At 54.3% G+C, this 19,123-nt stretch overlaps 7 protein-coding genes across 7 annotated transcripts; 2 read left to right on the forward strand and 5 right to left on the reverse strand.

Moving 5' to 3' along the window:
* Positions 1-689: 689 nt before the first annotated feature.
* On the reverse strand, positions 690-2,517 carry PG994_006671 (amino-acid permease inda1; the record flags this gene model as incomplete). The annotated part of the gene is made up of 3 exons (XM_066858080.1): positions 690-1,269; positions 1,320-1,978; positions 2,044-2,517. The coding sequence occupies 3 exons, from the start codon at positions 2,515-2,517 to the stop codon at positions 690-692; spliced, it is 1,713 nt and encodes a 570-aa protein (XP_066717349.1).
* A 3,211-nt stretch (positions 2,518-5,728) lies between these two features.
* On the forward strand, positions 5,729-6,727 carry PG994_006672 (S-adenosyl-L-methionine-dependent methyltransferase; the record flags this gene model as incomplete). Its single annotated transcript, XM_066858081.1, has 3 exons — positions 5,729-5,801; positions 6,026-6,171; positions 6,353-6,727. 3 exons carry the CDS (start codon positions 5,729-5,731, stop codon positions 6,725-6,727), a joined length of 594 nt encoding a protein of 197 aa, XP_066717350.1.
* A 1,125-nt stretch (positions 6,728-7,852) lies between these two features.
* On the reverse strand, positions 7,853-9,641 carry PG994_006673 (uncharacterized protein; the record flags this gene model as incomplete). The annotated part of the gene is made up of 3 exons (XM_066858082.1): positions 7,853-7,888; positions 8,398-8,820; positions 8,856-9,641. The coding sequence occupies 3 exons, from the start codon at positions 9,639-9,641 to the stop codon at positions 7,853-7,855; spliced, it is 1,245 nt and encodes a 414-aa protein (XP_066717351.1).
* A 2,391-nt stretch (positions 9,642-12,032) lies between these two features.
* On the forward strand, positions 12,033-13,110 carry PG994_006674 (uncharacterized protein; the record flags this gene model as incomplete). Its single annotated transcript, XM_066858083.1, has 2 exons — positions 12,033-12,422; positions 12,598-13,110. The coding sequence occupies 2 exons, from the start codon at positions 12,033-12,035 to the stop codon at positions 13,108-13,110; spliced, it is 903 nt and encodes a 300-aa protein (XP_066717352.1).
* A 1,025-nt stretch (positions 13,111-14,135) lies between these two features.
* Positions 14,136-14,321, reverse strand: PG994_006675 (uncharacterized protein; the record flags this gene model as incomplete). Its single annotated transcript, XM_066858084.1, has 1 exon — positions 14,136-14,321. One exon carries the CDS (start codon positions 14,319-14,321, stop codon positions 14,136-14,138), a length of 186 nt encoding a protein of 61 aa, XP_066717353.1.
* Positions 14,322-15,615: 1,294 nt separating this feature from the next.
* On the reverse strand, positions 15,616-17,007 carry PG994_006676 (uncharacterized protein; the record flags this gene model as incomplete). Its single annotated transcript, XM_066858085.1, has 4 exons — positions 15,616-15,795; positions 15,866-16,148; positions 16,178-16,580; positions 16,953-17,007. 4 exons carry the CDS (start codon positions 17,005-17,007, stop codon positions 15,616-15,618), a joined length of 921 nt encoding a protein of 306 aa, XP_066717354.1.
* A 1,291-nt stretch (positions 17,008-18,298) lies between these two features.
* PG994_006677 (Enoyl-CoA hydratase/isomerase) lies at positions 18,299-18,915 on the reverse strand (the record flags this gene model as incomplete). Its single annotated transcript, XM_066858086.1, has 2 exons — positions 18,299-18,682; positions 18,706-18,915. The coding sequence occupies 2 exons, from the start codon at positions 18,913-18,915 to the stop codon at positions 18,299-18,301; spliced, it is 594 nt and encodes a 197-aa protein (XP_066717355.1).
* Positions 18,916-19,123: the final 208 nt, after the last annotated feature.

A 19,123-nucleotide genomic window follows, 5' to 3' on the forward strand; every position in this document is an offset into this window, starting at 1 on the left:
ACTGGTGCAAGTAGGCAAGCCCGACGGGAAGCGACAGAAAAGTGCATGGGTCGCGGGTGTGTGTCGACGGTATACGAGAGGTAAGGCTTGGCTTGGTATTGGGGGAAACGCACGCGCGGCTCACTCGCTGCTTTTCCTCCCACGTGAGAATGAGGGCGGAAGAAGGGGGCAGGGATGGGTTGTTAACAGCATGATGATCCGCTGACTGCACCTACCGTATATACGCTAGCCGCAAAACATATGTACGGATGGGGAGACGACGACATATCCGATGTTGCAGGCCGTGAAAACCTGGAAACACTTCGGGCATGAGTGCCCAGAACGCCTTTGATATTAGAAGGTCTTTTGTGTAACTGCTGGGCCGATCAAGTTGCATCAGAGTAGACCGTACACTTTGGCTGTCACCTGCATGGCACCCCTTACAGCGGACGACGCACCTGGATAGATTGCATATCAAGTGCAGTTTGGCGATGGATCACGTCTGAAAAAGATAATGCATGTTTTGAACAATTATGTTGGTATTAACTTGAAATAAGTGGTTGTTTTAGATGATTGGTATCTTGGAGGCTATATGTATCGCGAAATCCACGCAACTGTACAATTAAGGTATATGTTTTTATATCTGTACGAAACCCGGGGGAGCAAGTATGCTCACTTGTATCTAACAAGATGAAATGGCTGCAATCGATCTAGAAAAGGAAGTAGATCACCCGCATAAAGGCCCCCGCGTTCTTCTTCTTGTCCTCGATGGCGCGGTGCATCTCCCAGTCGATCTCGCGGCGGCCCGTGTCGAGGTCGACGTCGTCGAGGCTCAGGAACTTGGGCCGCTTCCAGATGTAGCCGACGGCCCAGCTGAACAGCACGACAAACAGGGCCAGCATGGCCTGGAAGAAGCCCGTGGCCGTGTTGAGGTCCTCGCCGACGGGCGAGATGGCCACGTACGTCTGCGCGATGAAGACAAGGATGGCCATGCCGAGGCCGATGTAGGACCCGACCACGCCGAACGCGGCCTTGAACGGGATCTCGTCCAGCGTGTGGCCCTGGCGCGCCCACGCGGCGCGGAATCGGATGTGCGCTAGGCAGATGGAGCCCCAGGTGAAGAGGGCGGCCAGGCCGGACAGCGCCAGCAGCCAGTCGAAGAGGTCCTTGGCCGACTTGGGGTCCACGCCGGCGTACGCGAGGCAGCCGAAGACGAGGATCAGGATGGTGGAGAAGAGAGGACGGCCGGCGCGATCGACGTAGGCGAAGATCTTGGGGGGCATAGTCCTGCTCCGCCAGGGCGGTCAGGGTTCGGCTGCCACCATAGACACCGGAGAGACCGATGGAGATGACGGAGACCATGATGACGGCGTTGATGAAGTGGTCGTATCCGACAATGTGGGCATATTTGCCGACAAGGACGAAGGGCGACGCCCTGAGAGTTGGCGAAATCCATGTTACCGATGAGGTTGGGGTCGTCGAAGCGAACGAGCAGACCGACGAAGAACAGAGAGAGGATGTAGAAGAGAGTCACACGCCAGAAGACTTGCTTGCAAGCCGACGGGAGGGTCTGAAGCGGCGTTGCCGACTCGGCAGCGGCAAGACCAACCAGCTCCGTACCAGAGAAGGCGAAGGCCGCCGTGACGAACACGGAACAGAAGCCCTTAAAGCCATTGTTGAAGGCACCCGGTTCGTACCACAGCTTAGCTCCTTGGTAGGTGTCGAAGTCGCCGCTTTCCGGACCACCACCACAGACACAAATCAAGCCAATGACCAAGAACGTGATGATAGCCGTCAACTTGAGGAAACTCGACCAAAATTCCTCTTCGGCGTAACCAAGGCCGCCGAAGGTGTTGATGACGACAAGGGCAACCAGGAAAATGGTGATGAAGACAGCCGGACTGATAGACCCTTGCGTCCAATAATCAACCGTAAATGATGCGACAACGACCTCGAATGGCAGAATAGTGATCCATTGCAGACAATAATTCCAACCCATCTGTTACAGCGAATGTTAGTTAGTGGCTGGACTCTATATAATGCGATGAAGATGGTATAACTTACAGCAAATCCCCATGAAGGGTCCACGAAGCGAGAGACGTAGATGTAGAAACCACCAGAGACAGGGTACATGAGAGCCATTTCACCGAGAGCAAAGACAACATTGAACATCATGACACCGATAATCATGTAGTCAATGACCAGAGAGGCAGGGCCACCGGTAGCGAGGGCGTCACCGGTACCGACGAAGAGACCAGCGCCGATGGAGCCGCCAATGGCAATCATGTGCAGGTGGCGGGGCTTCATGTTCTGGTTGAGCTTGTTGTGCTGGTTGGCGTCGGTCACCTCACGTCTCTTGAAGGACGAGGGCGTGAGGCCCATGCGGCCCCAGAAGCTGAGGGCATTGTAGTCTTCGTCGTTGGCGAAGTCGACGACACCGACGTGCTCGCCGCGCTCGTAGGTCGGGGCCGAGTCGCTGTTGGTGTCGGCCGTCTTCTCGCCGACGGCGCCGGCGTGCTTCTCGTCGTGGACACCCATGGTTGAATCGTCACACCGTGTAGTCTCTGCCGCAGAGGCGAAGTCTTGAGATGTTAAAAGAAGGAGGGGTGGGAAGAAGAAAAGACTGGTCGTCTTTCTTTTGGCCTAACGGTCTGGCGCGATGAGTGATGGACCCGAAGCTCTGAAAACGGTTCGTGGGCAAGCGACGGACGGTGCTCCCCTTATATACGCGGCCGCTACTGGGGCGAAGGCGAACCCTCTTGCTGCTGCTGCAGGAGGAGTTCTCGACTGCATGGTCTAGCTACAGCGCCCAGTTTTCTAGAAGCCTTGGGATGTCGGAATGAGTAGGGGGGGAATTGCAATTGATAAAGTCGATGGTCAGGATTCTGAATCGCTCGGTCATCCGCCAAGGAGCTATCCTGGCCCCATGCAGCACGTAAGGGCCACTAAGAAGCAAGGTATTGATGTCTTGGAACATTGGCGTTTCTCGGCCTGGGATCCTCACTTCCAGCCTGTTGCGAGCACCTTCCCGTTGAAGCCAACGCCCCGCTCCAGCCGTTGACTATCTCGTCTGTGAAATAAGAGGGGCCTCCAAGGGAGAAGGGACCCTGTCGGGCCGGGGCCGGGGCCGGGGCCATTGATAGATTGGACGCATGTCTTGGGTCGTACAGGTAGGGTTTTGGTCGCGCTTGTGGTGATAAGCACATTCCGCTTTCAGGCGAGCGTCCGCCGTGCCTTGGACCACACCATAAGCGCCTGCCCAATACATTGCGAGCCAAGCCTTACTCTCAGCTCAGCTGGCGAGGACTAATTGACCGAACGGTGGCATGGCATGTCAGTCAGATCAGATTGGCCTCTGGGTGAGGAGAGGAGGCAAATAGCGCGACATATTTGGGTTAATGCCCCCAGGTGGACCCGGGAAGGCGAATTCCTTATCACTGGAAGACCCCTTGGCGAAACTTGGCAGTGGGTACACGGCAGGAATTCCTTATCGCGGCCAAATTACGTCTCGTCTATCGTATCAGTGTGTCGTTGCAAGGTTGCAAGGTCGTAACATGGTGGTGCTGAACTGTGGATTGCCTCCTTTGAAGCTGTGATTTCACGGCTTACAATTGGGATATCCCAAGAGCGAAAAGACAGAACGTGACGATTGAATTGAGTCGAATTAAGTTGGGTTGCGACCAAGAGAAGATGGGAATTGACGGCACACGGTCGGGGGATCAGCGAGAATTGAGCAGGTGCCAGTGCCCCCCAGTCTTGGCGACCCGACCTATGGTCGTGCTTCAAATACGGGGAAGCATTCTGTTACCTAATAGCAGAACTCAAAGCACTGGGCACTTTGCGGAGTGGTATTCCTAATAATAACGACATGTCATGGCGAGAAGCCTCCTCGTTGTAAGACTGAAATTCCTGCTGGAATTCAGTTGACGTTTCATTTGCGGACGAATTGAGGAATTGAGGGGAGGGGAGAAAAGCCAGGTCTGAAGAAGGAAATAGGGCAGCAACGTTGTTCGGACGCACGTCAAATCGGCTGGGCCGTTCTTGGCAACATTTTCTCGGGTCGAGCATCACGTGCTCGTTCATCCAAAGAAAGCAGTCAGAAGCGATCCCAGGGACGCCCAGTAGATGGGCAAGGACGTCTATCTATTGGCGAAGATCTCATTGTGACATTGTGAGGCTCTTTACTCCGTCCGTACTAGGCCCGACGACAACCGCTGCAAAGCCCACCATACGTAGTAGTCGTACCTGGCTTAAAACGCTTGCTCATTCGCTCGCTCGCTCGCTTTCATCTGTTCATGAAGCGCCTCAAGTTTCGGGACGTCTCGTTGCATTTGCGCCATAGCTTCATCGAGTCCATAGCCGGAAATGGTGCAAGCAAAGCCTGGCTAGGCGGCAGCGATGTCAACGCCACTCCCGTGATATATCGATCCAACACTAGGAACACCGGCTTAGCTGCTGCAGAAGAAGCTTCCAAGTGGCATTCGCCGCCTCGCAAAGTAAAGTGATAACAAAATGTAACGTAAAATATCCCGGAATCCCGGAAACCGGCTCTATGCCTTCATAGGTACTTACAGGCACAATGTCAATTGCTGTGATGGACCCTGGGGCGGAAAGTGGCAGCAGCCAGCCCCTTAGTAGCCACTCAAGGAACCAGAAGCATTGACTTTACACAAGGGCTAGCCTTTGACAAAAACACATTCTGGCAACGGGCCAATATGCCATGGTAATAATACAGCGACTAACAAATTCTTTTTGGCCGGCATATAGCCATGGATTCCAGATCGGATCATGCGAACTGGGCTAGACGCTACCGAGATCCCAAATGGGAGGGAAGCCCCTTACCCACGTTGAGATTGTCTTCATGGGAAGGTATGTGTGAATAATCATGCATACACATTGGTAATCGTCCCATAAAATCTCCGAACTGCTTCTTATCAATGCGCCGCCGCAGCTGAGTCCACATGGGGGATGGCTGTCTACTTACCCCTGCAGATTCTCCATGAAGATGGGTCCTTTCGACGAGTCGCTCTGCCAAGGGTCGGCCTGTTCAAGAGTAGATGGGGCCTTTTGGTTGTATTTCTGTCTTGCCGCGCCTGCGCGCTAAGAGCAAGGAAATGGTGATACGGTCACTTTTCACAAGTAGATCCCAGCAAAAGGGTCAATGAACTAAAGGATCGCCGGTGCTGGCCTGTCTTGCCTGTCACATCCCGGACCAAGTTCCGGCTCCGCCCGCGTAGAGCGATAACTTGGCGGAACCAGGCCGACAGCCCCTCAATTCCCAATTTCCGGGTAGATTGACATGCCGGCGATAAACCCGGGACAACTGCCCTTTATCCCTCATCCATCCGCAATGCCATTTGCTGACTCCTTCATCTTGCGCAGAACACACTCCCGATGTTACACAAGTCTCACCCGCGCCCACTGACACTGTTTCGCTCTAGCAAGTAAGTCCGGCCTATCAGCTGCGCTAAGACAGCCCGGTCTCGATCCGGGCTGACAGCTAGCAAGGATCTCTTTTTCAGCTTGGAAAGGAAGAACCACTCCCGCTTACTACTTACTAGTATGCATGCGATAGAGGAGCGCGCCAGGCGCGCCAGCTGACGCGAGAACATAGACTCGGAGATAACGTCCGATATGGGGGTCCATGCCTGTCTGATATGGTCGAGCCCACCCCGCTCTTATTATATGTACAATGTCATACTCGGAGTCGATGAGCTGCCGCAGCCCGGTGGGTTCGTCTCGCGTGATAATGGGCGCCACGATCAACGAGTCTGATGCCGTGCTCGAGGAGGATGGCAGGACATCCCATGGCTATAAGGGTGGTAGCCTTTCTCTACCAATGAAACGATCCAGTGCGTACCTACTACCCCCCCCTATTAGAGCTAGCTAGCTGCGTGTGCGTGCCGCCTGAGACAACCGAGTACAAGAAGAATGTCCATCCCGTTTCTGTGAATCAACTGTTCTTTTTTTTTTTGCTTTTCGGAATAGGAAAACCGCCTAGACTTTCAACATATCATGTGTGTAAGCTGGGCATGTTCGATGAGAGGCTCGCATGCGCCTTCCATTGCTTCTCCGTCGCGCATCTTGGACGTCGAGACGGGCACCGGCATGTGGGCCATAGAGTATGCCACCGAGAACCCGGATGCGACCATCATCGGCACAGACCTGAACATGATCTCGGCTCGCAACGCAGTAAGCAGTAGTTGACCTTCAGGTGGCTCTTCCTCTTTCCCCCAGCTGCGCGTGCGCACGGCTACAACCTATAGAGCTGCCCCCACAATGTCTGGCCCTCCACGCCATCCTCCTTTCCTGAGACATGCATGAGTGCTATTTTTGGTATACACTGAACCTCCCCCGCCGTCTTTTCTTCAAGAGCTTGTTGCTTTTGTCATACTCAAGCCGAGAACCACACTACATGACCATTACAGGTCCCCCAGCTTCGCCGTCGTCAAGGATGACTCGAAAGGAGGACGACGACGACAGGAACCAACCACTGCCACTACTCCACCGCCCGCGACCGGCGCCGAGCAGCACCCCCTTCGACTACATCCACCTGCACTCCATCTTTCTGGACTTTCAGAACATCTCCATGCGCGTCCTCCGCCAGGTGTTCGCGCGCACCTGCGCCCCCGGTGGTGGTTGGTTCGAGTATGTGTGCCAGGGACCTGTCGGCGCCGGCTCCATTGCGACGACAGCTGCGGAGCGGGGACGGCGCTTCGGAGCGGTTAATGGGGGGCTGGGCCTCTAGGCGGCGCGGGCCGCGGGCCGCGACTTCCTCGTTGCTGAGAAGTACAAGGTCATGCTCGCCGAGGCGGGGGTCCGTCGATATCGGGGAGGAGCGTGTATCTATCTATGCCCAAGTAAGTCGGCCCTGCCCCTTCCTCCCCTTAGATATTTCGTCTTATGACCGTAAACCATTCTGGGATGGAGCGTCAGTTTCTGTACCCCCCAAGACAGAATGACCCTTTGCTCCCTTCTTGTCACCGTCTGCGATGGCACGAGCCCATGTATCTTCTTACCACCGAGGTGTAATTCATCAGCTGTAAGTGGTCTGCGCATATCGGTGAGGGACACCCCTCAGCCCCTTACATACTTTTAGCGCTTTTACGTCTATATATATTCCCCAAAAGATAGCATGGTTCATTGTTGAGTTATATGTACCAGCTGGATACCGGCCCTGGACCATCTTATGTTTGGTATTTCGAGCGGACCCAGCTACTTGCCTTCCTCGCCAATGCCCCCTTGACCACCGCAAGGTCAGTCCTGAAAGCCTCCGTCTTGGATTGATTGAAGCGTGTTACTCGAGTCGGCCAAGTGATGGCATAAAGAGGGCATTCCCGGCCTTTCCCGAAAAATATAGAACCGCCCGTGTCTCGTACCGCGGGGGAGGCTGTAGAGGCTCCGCCGGCAAGAAGTTAAGGAGATCAACACAGCCTGAACGTCAATATCCTCATCCATGGTTCAAGGACAAGTTGCGAGTTTCTCTTACTTCTCTCTCTCTCTATCAGAGAGAGTGAGAGAGAGTGTGTGTATGTGTGTATGTGTGTATGTGCTCATGCTCTGAAAAGGGTCCTCGCGACCGAGGGTTCTCTCCCCCCTGAGTTCCCCGAAGTCGTGAGCCCTCCGATCCCTGAGTGAGCTGCCACTCCACCCACCCCCTATCCACAACTGTGTCGCTCCCTCCTTACTGTGCCAAAACATCTACACATGTGACAACAATCCATATGTTCTCGGTCCCCATCTGCTCCTCCATCAGGGACATGCCGTGCCATTGCTGTCAATGGAAGGTCGGGAGAGGTCTCTACGACCATGGGGGGAGAGATGACATTTCACTCCATCGGAAAGTCCTCCGTGGCGTATCATTGGATCGGCCCTAGCCCGGGTTCATGACGGAGCCGCACTCACCATTCTGAGTCGTTTTCAGAAGGGAGCCACTGCGAGATTAGTGGGTGCCTTTCTTCGCAGAGACCAAGCGGAGTGTGGTGGTGGTTTGACAAAACAAGCCTACCCAGGGTAAACCTGCCCCATACATAAATAAAGGTGAGGGATAACCCCTGAGACTTTGAGTTTTTGTTTCAATTAATCAAATGCTTATTCTTGATTTCGTCCGCCCCAGGTAAACAAGGGTAAACAAGGAGCGGGGTTCTATGTACAATTGCTCGCTCGCTTGCACTTGCTCTGTTAATGAATCGTGTCATGGCCACATACTTTTACATCTCGCTTCCTAGCCATCCCTTGTTGAAACCACCGTAACGTACATGCCTGCCTCAAGGTTTCGTTTCGTTACCTCCGCGATCTCGGGCTTGTATTACATACGTTCTGCGTAACGTTGTTAGAAAAGGGGGCCGTAGTGTAGTGTAGGTAGGATAACAGGAAATAAAAGAAAACACAGTGCAATTTGGGGAGAGCCCTGCTTACTTTCCGTCGAGTCGCGAAATCCGTGTAGAAACCATTCCACAGCTCCCGGGCCGAGCAGTCCTCCTGGCCGCCCTTCTTGACGCACTTGGGCTGGTGCTTCAGCCGGATGGCCCCGGCGGAGATCCAGGGGCTGGGGGCCGGGTAGTCGGAGAAGTGGAGGAACTTGGCCTCGTTATAGACCTTGACGGGGTCCCACTCCTCGCGGTCGGTGCCGAGGTACTTCTCGTGGTCGTCGCCGCGGAACTCGCCCGTCAACAGGTCGTAGGGCCGGTGCGGCAGGATCATGGCCTGGTCGACGTAGAGCTGGTTGACGATCTCCATGTCGTAATCATCCACACCGGCGACCTCCATCTTCTGCATGACGCGGTCGAACTCGGCCGCGCTCGGCTGCACCAGCATCAGCTGCGACGACAGGATCTTGTGCTGGGGAAGAGCCAGTAGGCGCGCGGCATGGCGACGGGGCTCGCGGGCGAGAGGAACAGCTCGTCCATGTGCTGGAGGATGGTGGAGTCGGAGTCGACGTTTAGGACTCGCGCGTACTGCGTCTGGTTGAAGGCCAGCAGCTTGGTAAAGGACTCGGCCCAGGTGGCGTCGGCGCCGTCCCGGCGCTGGACGCTGACGGGGACCAGCTTGACCCCGTAGACGTCGCGCGCCTTGATCAGCAACCGCTGGTCGTCGCTTGTCCCCTCGGTGCTCGCAGGGTCGGCCATCATGTGCTCGGGGTACAGCATGACCCGATCGGCCTTGCTCTTGAGGCGAAACAGTGTCTCGAAGATCATGACGGAGTTGCATAGATAGGCCGAGTTAGTGACATATTGAGTATATGCATATTTGGACCAATCGACGTGGGAGGTGTCGATCGACGACAGTGACTGGGCACTTGGGGATTCCGGGTTGGGGGGCGCGGAGGCTGTTGGCGTCTCGACTCCGACTACAGTTCCCGTCCCCTCCACGGCTCCAGCTCCAGCTTCAGTAGCACCAGCTTTGTTCCTCAAAGCATCGATGGATGGCAACTGGTCGTAGTTGCGGAAGATCAAACCGAAGAGCACGAGTGCGAAAACGGCCGTGGCCATGTAACGTATTCGTTTCGACATCAGGATCTGGCCGATGCTGGGTCGGAGTGCTTTTTCGGAAGTCGAGGAGGGCGAAGCGAGGGCGCCATTGGTATCTGTAGTCTGTAGGGGACTGTAGCGGTAAATGGAGTTGATGGTCGACGACCACGACGAACCCCAGAGAGGCGCCATGGGATATAAATGAGAGAAGGGAAGCGAGGCTAAACTAGATATCAAAATAAGAGATTATTGCATGCGCTATGGTTTGAACGTGGGAGACGGGAACGTCAAGAGAGAGACAAGCAGAAGGGGAATGGGGCCAACGGCTAAATTGAGACAATGAGTTGGACTGACAGCAAGTTCAGTCAGATGTATGCATGAGATGAGATTGCCTGCACCACTGCATTCAAAAGCTGCCTGCGTGTAACCTTAACGGCCAAAAGCCTGAATGTTACGTGTTAAGGTTTAGGTAGTAAGTAAATAGGCAAGCCAGAGAGGGTAGTACTGGTAGTACCCAAGCCCCCAGTACTTTGGCTGGTGTCCGGGTGTCCCTCGACCGGCCCAACCAAGTAAGCAAGGGCAACTGCACTCGTTAGCCAGGGCATGACTCATTACGCCTGGGATTTATCAGGTAATGATTGGAGCCGATGAAGAAAAGCAGTCCAGCGATTGCGACTAAAAGGAACCTAGGATGTCGTAGTAAAACACCAAAGACGAAATGAGATGGGCAAGGGAAAGCTACAACGCGGAGCAATTCTGATGTCAGCCGCTAAGGTTAACTGCAGCATACTGTACCTATAAGCTCCATCCCTGCCTAATGTTGTCCTATTAGTTGATGTTTCCCAGCCCTAAAGGCTGAGGGTGGAGTGCGTAGGTCAATTGCATTCCATCGCCTTTTCACCTTCGGTCAACCTGAGCATGGACTATGTTGTAAGGAAGCTGTGCCTCTCTTCCTCCCGCGTGTCATTGAGCTTAAATCAATGATTCAAATGCGCCGCATAGATGGACCTTCTTGGCAGAGCGGCAAGGCGGGGGTTTCCAGCCCGGCGACCCTGTGCAACCCTGTTCGTACCGCATTTTTGCTTTTTGGAGGGGTGGGTTGGCGCTAAAGCCTGTCAATCGATTCAATTGCTGCCAAGCTGGTGACGAAAGGCCCTCTCCCAGGCCGCCTTTAGGCCTCGTTCCAGTCCTCGTTCCCTTACCCGACCCCACCTTGCCCACCATCATCGTCAGATCAGGCGGCACGGCGGAGGGGCCATTTCGAAGGAAGAAACATCGATCCACCGCTCCCGTTCGGTCGGGTCACCCTAGAGCTCGAATGAGAGACTACATAAGTTTCACATATCGAGACTTTCTCACTAAACCTTGTCGCGAGCGAGAATCTGTACCATCACAACATATAACCACTTCTCTTATTCGCTGACTGGGCGCATGATTGCTTCCCTTCAGGTGGCTAGCCCCTGCATTTGTTGCTGATATCAAATTTGGTTGCTGACATTCCAGATATTGTGGCTTCAACGTATGACCCCACTTAATGAATCATCGGCCGAACCCGATTGGTAAACATCTCTAATAGGGACAACAGGGGTGAGTGATCAGCATTATGAAGCTCATATTGTCGTCAAGCGAAAGAACCAAAACGTATATTCCTCTTCGACATCAGTGAAACTTACATCGGTGGAACTGGTCATCGGAGGAACTGAACTTATTGTAACTGAATTACGGAGAAATCACTAACCCCTGGCTGCTGCATCCCCCCAGTATCATCCTGTAAGGTCCCTTTGGCGAGACGTTCTCGAAAACAAGGCTGTGTCGAGAGAGAAGGCATGCAACTCGCCGATGCAATGGCAATTCAGCTGGTGTCATCTGTCTGCCGCAGAACCACCAATTATAGGATCTTATTCCTAGTAACAGAGGCCCCCTCGCCCATGTTACACAGACTCGCGTACAGGGGGGGATCGTCGTAATTGTGCCAGTCAGCTCTTGAATGCACCGCACTGTTATGTGTACATGGGAGAGCCTCGTTGGTGTCATCAATCTTAAGCCATGGTGGTCGGAATATATAGAAAAGGGGAGAAATGGGGCTTGGGACAAATATTTTCATATGAAGGAAAACGAACAGATATGAATCAAAGCCCAGCCCATTCGTAGCCTCGTCTTAGTGGTCACGAGGATACAGTAATGGCGAAGCTCCGCCAGATTTCTCAGGCTTCAGGGGTGTCAGAAATTGAAAGATTTATTTTATTTTTTCGTTCTTTTCTATTTCCTTCCTGATAGGGCTCACCAGGTCTGGTTGCCACCATAACCCCTGAGTGCTTACATCAACAATAGACAATGGGGCAGTTCATGTGGCTGGTCGTCTTATCGGCCTCCTCGTGCTTATGGCGGAGCGGCATCGTGGCGAACTGGCATGGGGGCTCCGGTGTAACTACAGCCGTATCCCAGCTCGTCTAATTACCACTCGCAGTACACATCCGCCCATCTTCATTCAAGAAGGGGGACCAGACTTTGGTAACGGGACTTATTAATGTAAAAGGAGGTCACACCGATTTCTGGGCTGGGTTGACGAGCAAGCCTTTCGGGATGCACATCGGCTCCGCCGCCAGCCCGAAGATGAACGGGGCGCTGCACTTTGGCGGCTACGACCAAAACCGTGTCGTAGGCGGGGTCCTGACCTCGCCAGGCGACTACAACCGCGAGACCACGCTGAGGGACATCGCGATCAAGGTGGTGGACAGCGCGTCGCCCTGGAGCTTCGGCGCCGTCCAGGACGGCCTGCTGGCCCAGGGCAACGCCTCTATGGCCTCGCAAGGCGTCTACGTCCACATCGACGGCTGCTCGCCCTGCCTGTCGCTCCCCCCGGTCCACGTGCGACGCCACGGCGCGCCACCTGCCCGTCACCTACGAGGCCGGGCTCGGCCTGTACACGTGGAACGTCGACGACACCAAGTACTCGCAGATCGTCAGCTCCGCGTCCGCGCTCGAGTTTTCTTTCTTGGGCAGCTCCAACACCGATAAAGTGCCGATCACCGTGCCCTTCCGTCACCTCAACCTGACGCTCGACGCGCCCCTCGTGGCGAGCTCGCGGCCTTAATTCCCCTGCTTCACGGGCTCGGACACGTACACGCTCGGCCGGGCGTTTCTGCAGGACGCCTTCGTGGGCGCCAACTGGGGCGCGAAGACGTGGTTCATGGCGAAGGCGCCCGGGCCCAACATCCCGCCCTCGAACGTGGTCAAGTACGCCGGCAGCGACGCCAAGGCCATCGAGGCTAGCAAGAACGACTGGAAGGAGTCGTGGTCTGGATCGCGGAAGAATCTCACGCCGGCTGAGGCCGGGGGCTCCACGGCTTTGGCGGCGCCCAACAACACCAACCCTATTCATAACAGTAACAAGACGGAAGGCGGACTCAGCACCGGGGGCAAGGCCGGCATCGGGGTCGGTATCGGTGTGGGGGCATTGGCCGTGATCGCCGCCGGCGCCTTTCTCTGGTCCCGCCGACAGAGAGTGAAGAACGGAGACATCAACAACAACAACAATAGTTACAATCCCAGCGTTGGTGCGCCGCCGAGTCAGGGCTACTACAAGCCGGACGGGTCGGGCCCCTACAATCCTTCGACGCACGACAGTTCCGTGGGTAGTGCTATATATTCAACGAAATAGAGGACGAGTCGGCCCATCGGGTAAGGCGTTTGGAGGCTTCACGAAAACCAGGGTTGTGAAAATTTATTTCATCGAAAGGTGCAAGGAGAAATAATTCTTTTGTCAATATACAGACTTTGTTATATTCTTAATGTCAAGGGACAGCGGTCCTGCTTTCCTTTTACGCGGTCTTTCAGGAGAGGAATTCTGCTCTGGTTCGTAATTTTAATTTCCAGTACTTGTAGTGACCTTCAGCAACAGTGACTAACCCAAGACCATGAGGGAACTACACATAGGGGCCAAAGCTCGAGACTATTCTGACAGTATATACTGTGGATTGGTCGAAACATAGTCCCTCCGCAGCCGGGCAGTACGCATGTGGCTGGGATGGTGTAGGTACGCTAGCCAACTGGAAGACCAAGTTCGGTAATAGTTGGCAGCATGCACAAATATACTACGATCTCTGATTAATTACAGTCAAGGGCGAGAAGGCAGAATGTGGAATGTTGTGAATATTATTCGAGGGTACGTTGGGGGGTTGAGCTCGCACGTAGCGAAATAGGGGCTTTTATAGATTGGTTTCTGGAAAATGGGCTTATTGCTGAGGCAGACCAATGTGAGATGAATAAATCCCCTAGGGGCGTCGTTAAAGTAATTTGGATTGTACGACCATGTAGTTAGCTAAGAAGCTATAGAAGGAAGAAATAATGTTCCGATTCGCCCCTGTAGGTTCGCAATCTGTCTTAGGAAATGATGATGATACGCCCGTGAATGTTGCCTCCTAAATGACACTGCCCACACCACATGGACCCAATGCATTACGGTGAAAGCGAAGATGCAAGTCTAATTATAGCCACCTCTCCCAGTTGCCTCAACGGTTCCTTCCAACCCTTGCTCACTGGGGTTGGGCCAGGACCCTTCCCTGTCGTCATACTTGCCCCCGAAACCCATCCCGCTGACCTCTCCCATCTCCGCAGTGGTGGCACCCCCTCTCTCTTCTTTGCTCTGATCATCTCGCTGGCCGTCTATGGTGGTAGTTGGGGGTTTCACGGCATGGATGCCCGAGCTGTCGATAGGGGCGCCGGGTCGGTACGAAGCGGCCCTTCAACAGCTGCCGGGGCAATGGCAGTGGTCCTCTCCTCGGGGCTGGGAATGGGGCCCGAAAAGCCACTTCCAATAAGCCCTCCAAAGGCGATGGAGAGGGCGAGGAGACGGGTGAAGGCGTTGCTCATCGTGGTTCTTGAGCGTGTATGATAATGGTTGATCCGGAGAAGCGAATATGGACTTTGTAGCTTTTGGTAGCAAGCCTGTCAAAATGGTGGATGATGGAAAGAGTTTGCCGTTTATGACGATGAGAAGAGAACATGAGGAATTCTAAGTGGAAAAAGTCGGCATCTATATATCCATATCTATGGGTTCAAGAGTCTCCCCCCGTCCTTTTTCAGCTGGCTGATATAAGAACTTATCCTCCGAAGGAACCAACAACGAGAATTTGTTTGCTCTATCTTTCCTGGCCCCAAGATGCTGACTGGTTTGCCAGGTTATCCTGTGCTCATGGTGGTTCGATGACAAGCACACAACGCTCCCTCGGTTTCAACAAGTCCGACAAGGATGCGCATCCCCGAAATGTCCGGTGGAGGTCCAGCCTCGCCCTCACAGAATGTTGTTCGTACGCATATATAACATGGCTGCAAAGAGGAAGACTCGTCGAATGGGGAATCTCGTGAGAGCCAAGATAAGGTAGTATTGCAGTTCTCGTCTGACCAACGGCAGAGGGGATAAATAGACGAAGCAATGCTAAGTGGCTAGGCTACGATACCTACAACTTGAAAAGACCAACGCCGTTCTTAGGTAGCATCCGAAAGTGCCCAATATCCAAGTTTGGAACAAAAGGCCGAGACGCTGTCCTATCAATGCCCAGGCTTGAGACCTTGAGGATTTGGTACCCGGGTGTTTGGCACGACACAAACAAGGGTGCCGGGACCGATACCGAGGGCTTGGGACAAGCACCTGACAATGGCTGTTGGGTTGGCTCTCAGGCATGTTGGCTCATCCGCATGTGGCGCTACACATGTTGGATCTTATCAGATCGCATTATAGGGTCGTTATCGAATCTTGTCGAGCATCTGACTCTTTATTTTCCCGATCCTACACACGACCAACCAGGTTACTGGAGTCTAGTAAAGCCTGGTGCAGCAGCAAGATACCAAGACCAGCAATATATAGTAAATAAATGAGTAAATGGGCATCAAGAAGAAACCATATGACTAGAGGAATTCAGAGTGACAAGAGAGAACTACTGTAAACCGAGAAATACATACCAAATTAGGCCGTATTATGAAATGCGCCGTCACATTATTATGCTCAAATCAAGTACGCTCCGCGAGAAAAAGGGGTGGAAAGAGGAGACAGCGAATGTTTCTTAAACATAGTCTTATCAAATATATTCTTCCTTAGTATCTCTTAAGGGGTCCAACCACACGAGACTAAGCAGTAACACATAAGTACATATAAGTACATACTTATTCAACGGCCCCATTCCCCTCCAAACTCATTCTTCCACGACCCAGCATAATGATGCACCACCAGCGACGGCCCCACCCGATCCCAATCCGCCGCCTCGTACGTGTTCATCGACGCCGCGAGCGCGTACCCGGGCAGGATCAGCACGTCCTCGACCAGCGCCGGCGCCAGCAGCTCGTGGTACTGCCTTTCCCGGCCGCCATCCCCCCCGGTCCAGGCCGAGCGACCGCGCGACGCTCCGGGCGAAGCGCACGGGGCCCGTGAAGTGCACGACGTCCGGGATCGTCTGCATGCTCAGCTGGGCCACCGTCAGGTTTTGTTCCTCGGCCGTCTCCCGGATGGACGCGACGATGTCGTCCACCACCGCCAGTAGGTGCCGCGACCCGGCCCGCGCTGCGACTGCCCACGTCACGAACTGCCGCTGGAACTCGTAGTGCAGGCCAACGTCGAACTCCCAGCCCACGATGAGGCCGGCGCGGGCGCGGTTCTCCCGGAGCTGCCAAATCTCGGGCGTCGTCGTGTTGCCAAAGGCGCCGCTGCCGGGGTTGGCCGAGGCAATGCCCACTCGTCGATCGGGATGCCCTCGCACGACGCGTCCGTGTCGAACCAGACGCCGCCCTCGGCGTACAGCAGCAGGTACCGCAGCGTGTCGGCCTTGAGGATCGGGACGGTCAGGGCGTTGTACACGTCCACGATGTCCGGGCGGTCGGCGGCGAAGCGCGCATTGACGAAGGCGTCAGCCTCGGCGTCGGTCAGGTAGTGCGGCTCGTACTCGGGGTTCTGCTGAATGCAGGTCTCGGTCCACCTGCGGGTATCATGGTTGAGGCCCCTGGGACCCAGCTTGAACCACAGCTTTTTCGGTATCGTCTCTTGGGTGATGTTTCTTTCGTTATGGTTATTGTTATTGCTAAAGCTGTTGTTGTTGCTATCATGGGCGGCGGTTGGCGTCGAGGAGGTGTCATTATGTCCTGTTTGCGCAGAATTTGATGATGCAAAATGTGTTTTATCTAGGGAGGGCAGCTGGAGTATGTCCTCGACTCCAAGATTTTGTAGCTGCCAAAAAAAGAAAATGAGGGCACAAAAGAACGAAGAGGCTTCTTGCCGCTGGCCCGTGTATTATAGGATGCCGTGTCCACATCTTTATCAAAATACAGCAAATTCTCGGGTGTCGCTACGAGCCTGCGAACCGTAGGGCAACGACCTGGCAAGGCAGAACGATACTGACGCAAACTGTCGCTGAAAGTAGCATCAAGTCCTTCTAGAGTCAGCCAAGGTTCCCAACAATACTTTATACGAAGAGCTATAATGAGGCAGATACCTAAAGGCAGAGGGGGGTAGACTAAGGGGGGAGCGCCAAGCCTCCACCAAAGGCAAATGGAGTGATGCGGCCGCCATAGTGGCTCAATAATATTTTTGAGTTATCCATCGTAACTGATGTTAACAATTTAGTCTGATGTTAACAATCTAGTTAGACGCTATCCTTGGGACAGTTGCTCCTAATAAATCCATGGTCTGAACCCTCATATCAGCCACGGAAACGTGACCGCGGTCTGGATGCGTCTTTGCATGTCTTTCGTTCCTAGATTAGTAGGGAGTTTTTAGAGAATTACCTGGTTCGCCCTTGTCAACATCTCTACAGTTGGAATGGAAAGAAAGACGAAGAGACGTCAGATTGTATACTCGGATTCATGCGGAATCGAAAACAGTGGTTCTCGAGAACTCGTTATAGCATCAAACTAGATTTCGAGTGGGACGGTACAAAATTATAAGACTAGCATGCTTGGGTCCTTCATATTTCCATTTCAGCTATCTAATACAAGACCCTTGGGACCATGTTTGTAGTAGGGCGCTCTCACCGCTTGCCATTGTCATGGCAATCATCCTCATCATGGCTGTGTGGTAACAACCCCTTTTGTGGTAAAAGGACTGGATGAAGGTGACGGAAGAAATGTGTAATATCGAGATTTGGCAATCCCCAATACAACAATACAGCAAGACAGGTACGAAGACGTAGCCTTCAGAGCTTGCGCTGCCAAAAGTGATTAAGTTCTAAGGGCGGCTGTTCCAGCCCTTTGGGTGGTGAACTGAAACTGGTGGCTTTGTCAAAACTCTAGAGATTTTGACTCCAGTAAATCCCAAGCATACGTAATCAGATGCACTGTTTGGTGTTCAAGAAAATGAAGCAAATTCAAAGGAGGTATTGAGGGTCTTACGGGGGCTGATGGGACTTGGCTAGGCCCTCAATTGATGGCGCAAGCAATGAGTGATGAGTGCCTCACTCCTTGGAGTCAGAAGTTGGGGGGGGGGGGCACACTCGACGTGGGCATACCTGCATAACAAAGCAAAGTCTACCAGTCTTCCCCTGGAGCCAGAAGTACAAGAATGCCATCCGACGTGGACGTGTACGTGTATATATCAAATCAAGTAGTCAATCTCTTACACAGGCAAACAACATACATACCTACAAGAAGAAACCCCCACCTCCCTCTTCACAGCTTCGCCTTAACCCTCAACGCCCCCTCCTTCCTCCTCCTCTTCTCCGCCTCCATCAGCACCGGCGTCGTGACCACGTCGCCCCCCCGCGCGTCCAGCAGCGCCACCTGCCCGCGGTACATCACCTCCTTCAGCATGCCGTAGACGCCCATCTTGCCCTTGCCCGTGAGCTTCCTCTCCTCGACGAGCCCCTTCAGTACCCCGTCCTGAGCCCGCCGAGCGCGTCGACGAGCCCCGCCGCGAGCGCCTCCGGCCCGCTGAACCGCCGCGCCTCGAGCGCGAGCGTGCGGCACACGTCCGGCCGCAACTTCTCGCGGAAAATCCCCGCCATGGGCGGCAACAGCGGCGCCCCGAACTCGAGCTCGTTGACGGCGAGGTAGCCGCGCGCACCGCCCGAAAAGACGCGGTAGTCGTGGTGCATTGCGAGCATGAGGCCGGCCGCGTAGCAGTGCCCATTGATCAGCGCGACCGTGGGCATCGGGTACGTCAGGAAGCGGCGGAAGAGCGGGTACAGGCTGACCTCGGTGAAGCCGGGCGTGGACATGGCGAGCTGCAGGTCGAGGCCGTTAGAGTAGAACTGGGCAGGGCCGACGTCGTGACCAGGACGCCCGGGGGCAGGCCCAGGCCGAACTCGACGCGGTCCAGGCACTCGAGCAGGGCGGCGCAGAAGGGCGGCGTCAGCCGGTTGTCCGGGGGCGAGTCGAGGGTCAGCAGGTAGACCTGCGGGGCGGGCTCGGTGCAGGTGATGGTGCCGCCGACATGGCCGGGGATGGACGGGATCGTCACGGTGAAGTGGGTTTTGGCCGCCATGGCTTTTTACTGTCTGTCTGCAGATGTATTCCGGTGATCAGGAGCTCCTGGAAGGGCGTAACATGTGACCCGTCGAAACCGTGGGCCGTGCGTAATGTCTTAACAGGTACTTTGGATCTCCCTTGTAAGCCGAAACTACGCCTAGAAATCCGAGTACAGAAGAATGAAATGGAATGTGTCTGGTGAATGATGGACTACAATACTTTAG

This window comes from Apiospora phragmitis (genome assembly GCF_038363925.1).
Source record: "Apiospora phragmitis strain CBS 135458 chromosome Unknown utg000006l:1.0-5683423.0:1.0-5690449.0, whole genome shotgun sequence".
NCBI classification, from domain to species: domain Eukaryota; kingdom Fungi; phylum Ascomycota; class Sordariomycetes; order Amphisphaeriales; family Apiosporaceae; genus Apiospora; species Apiospora phragmitis.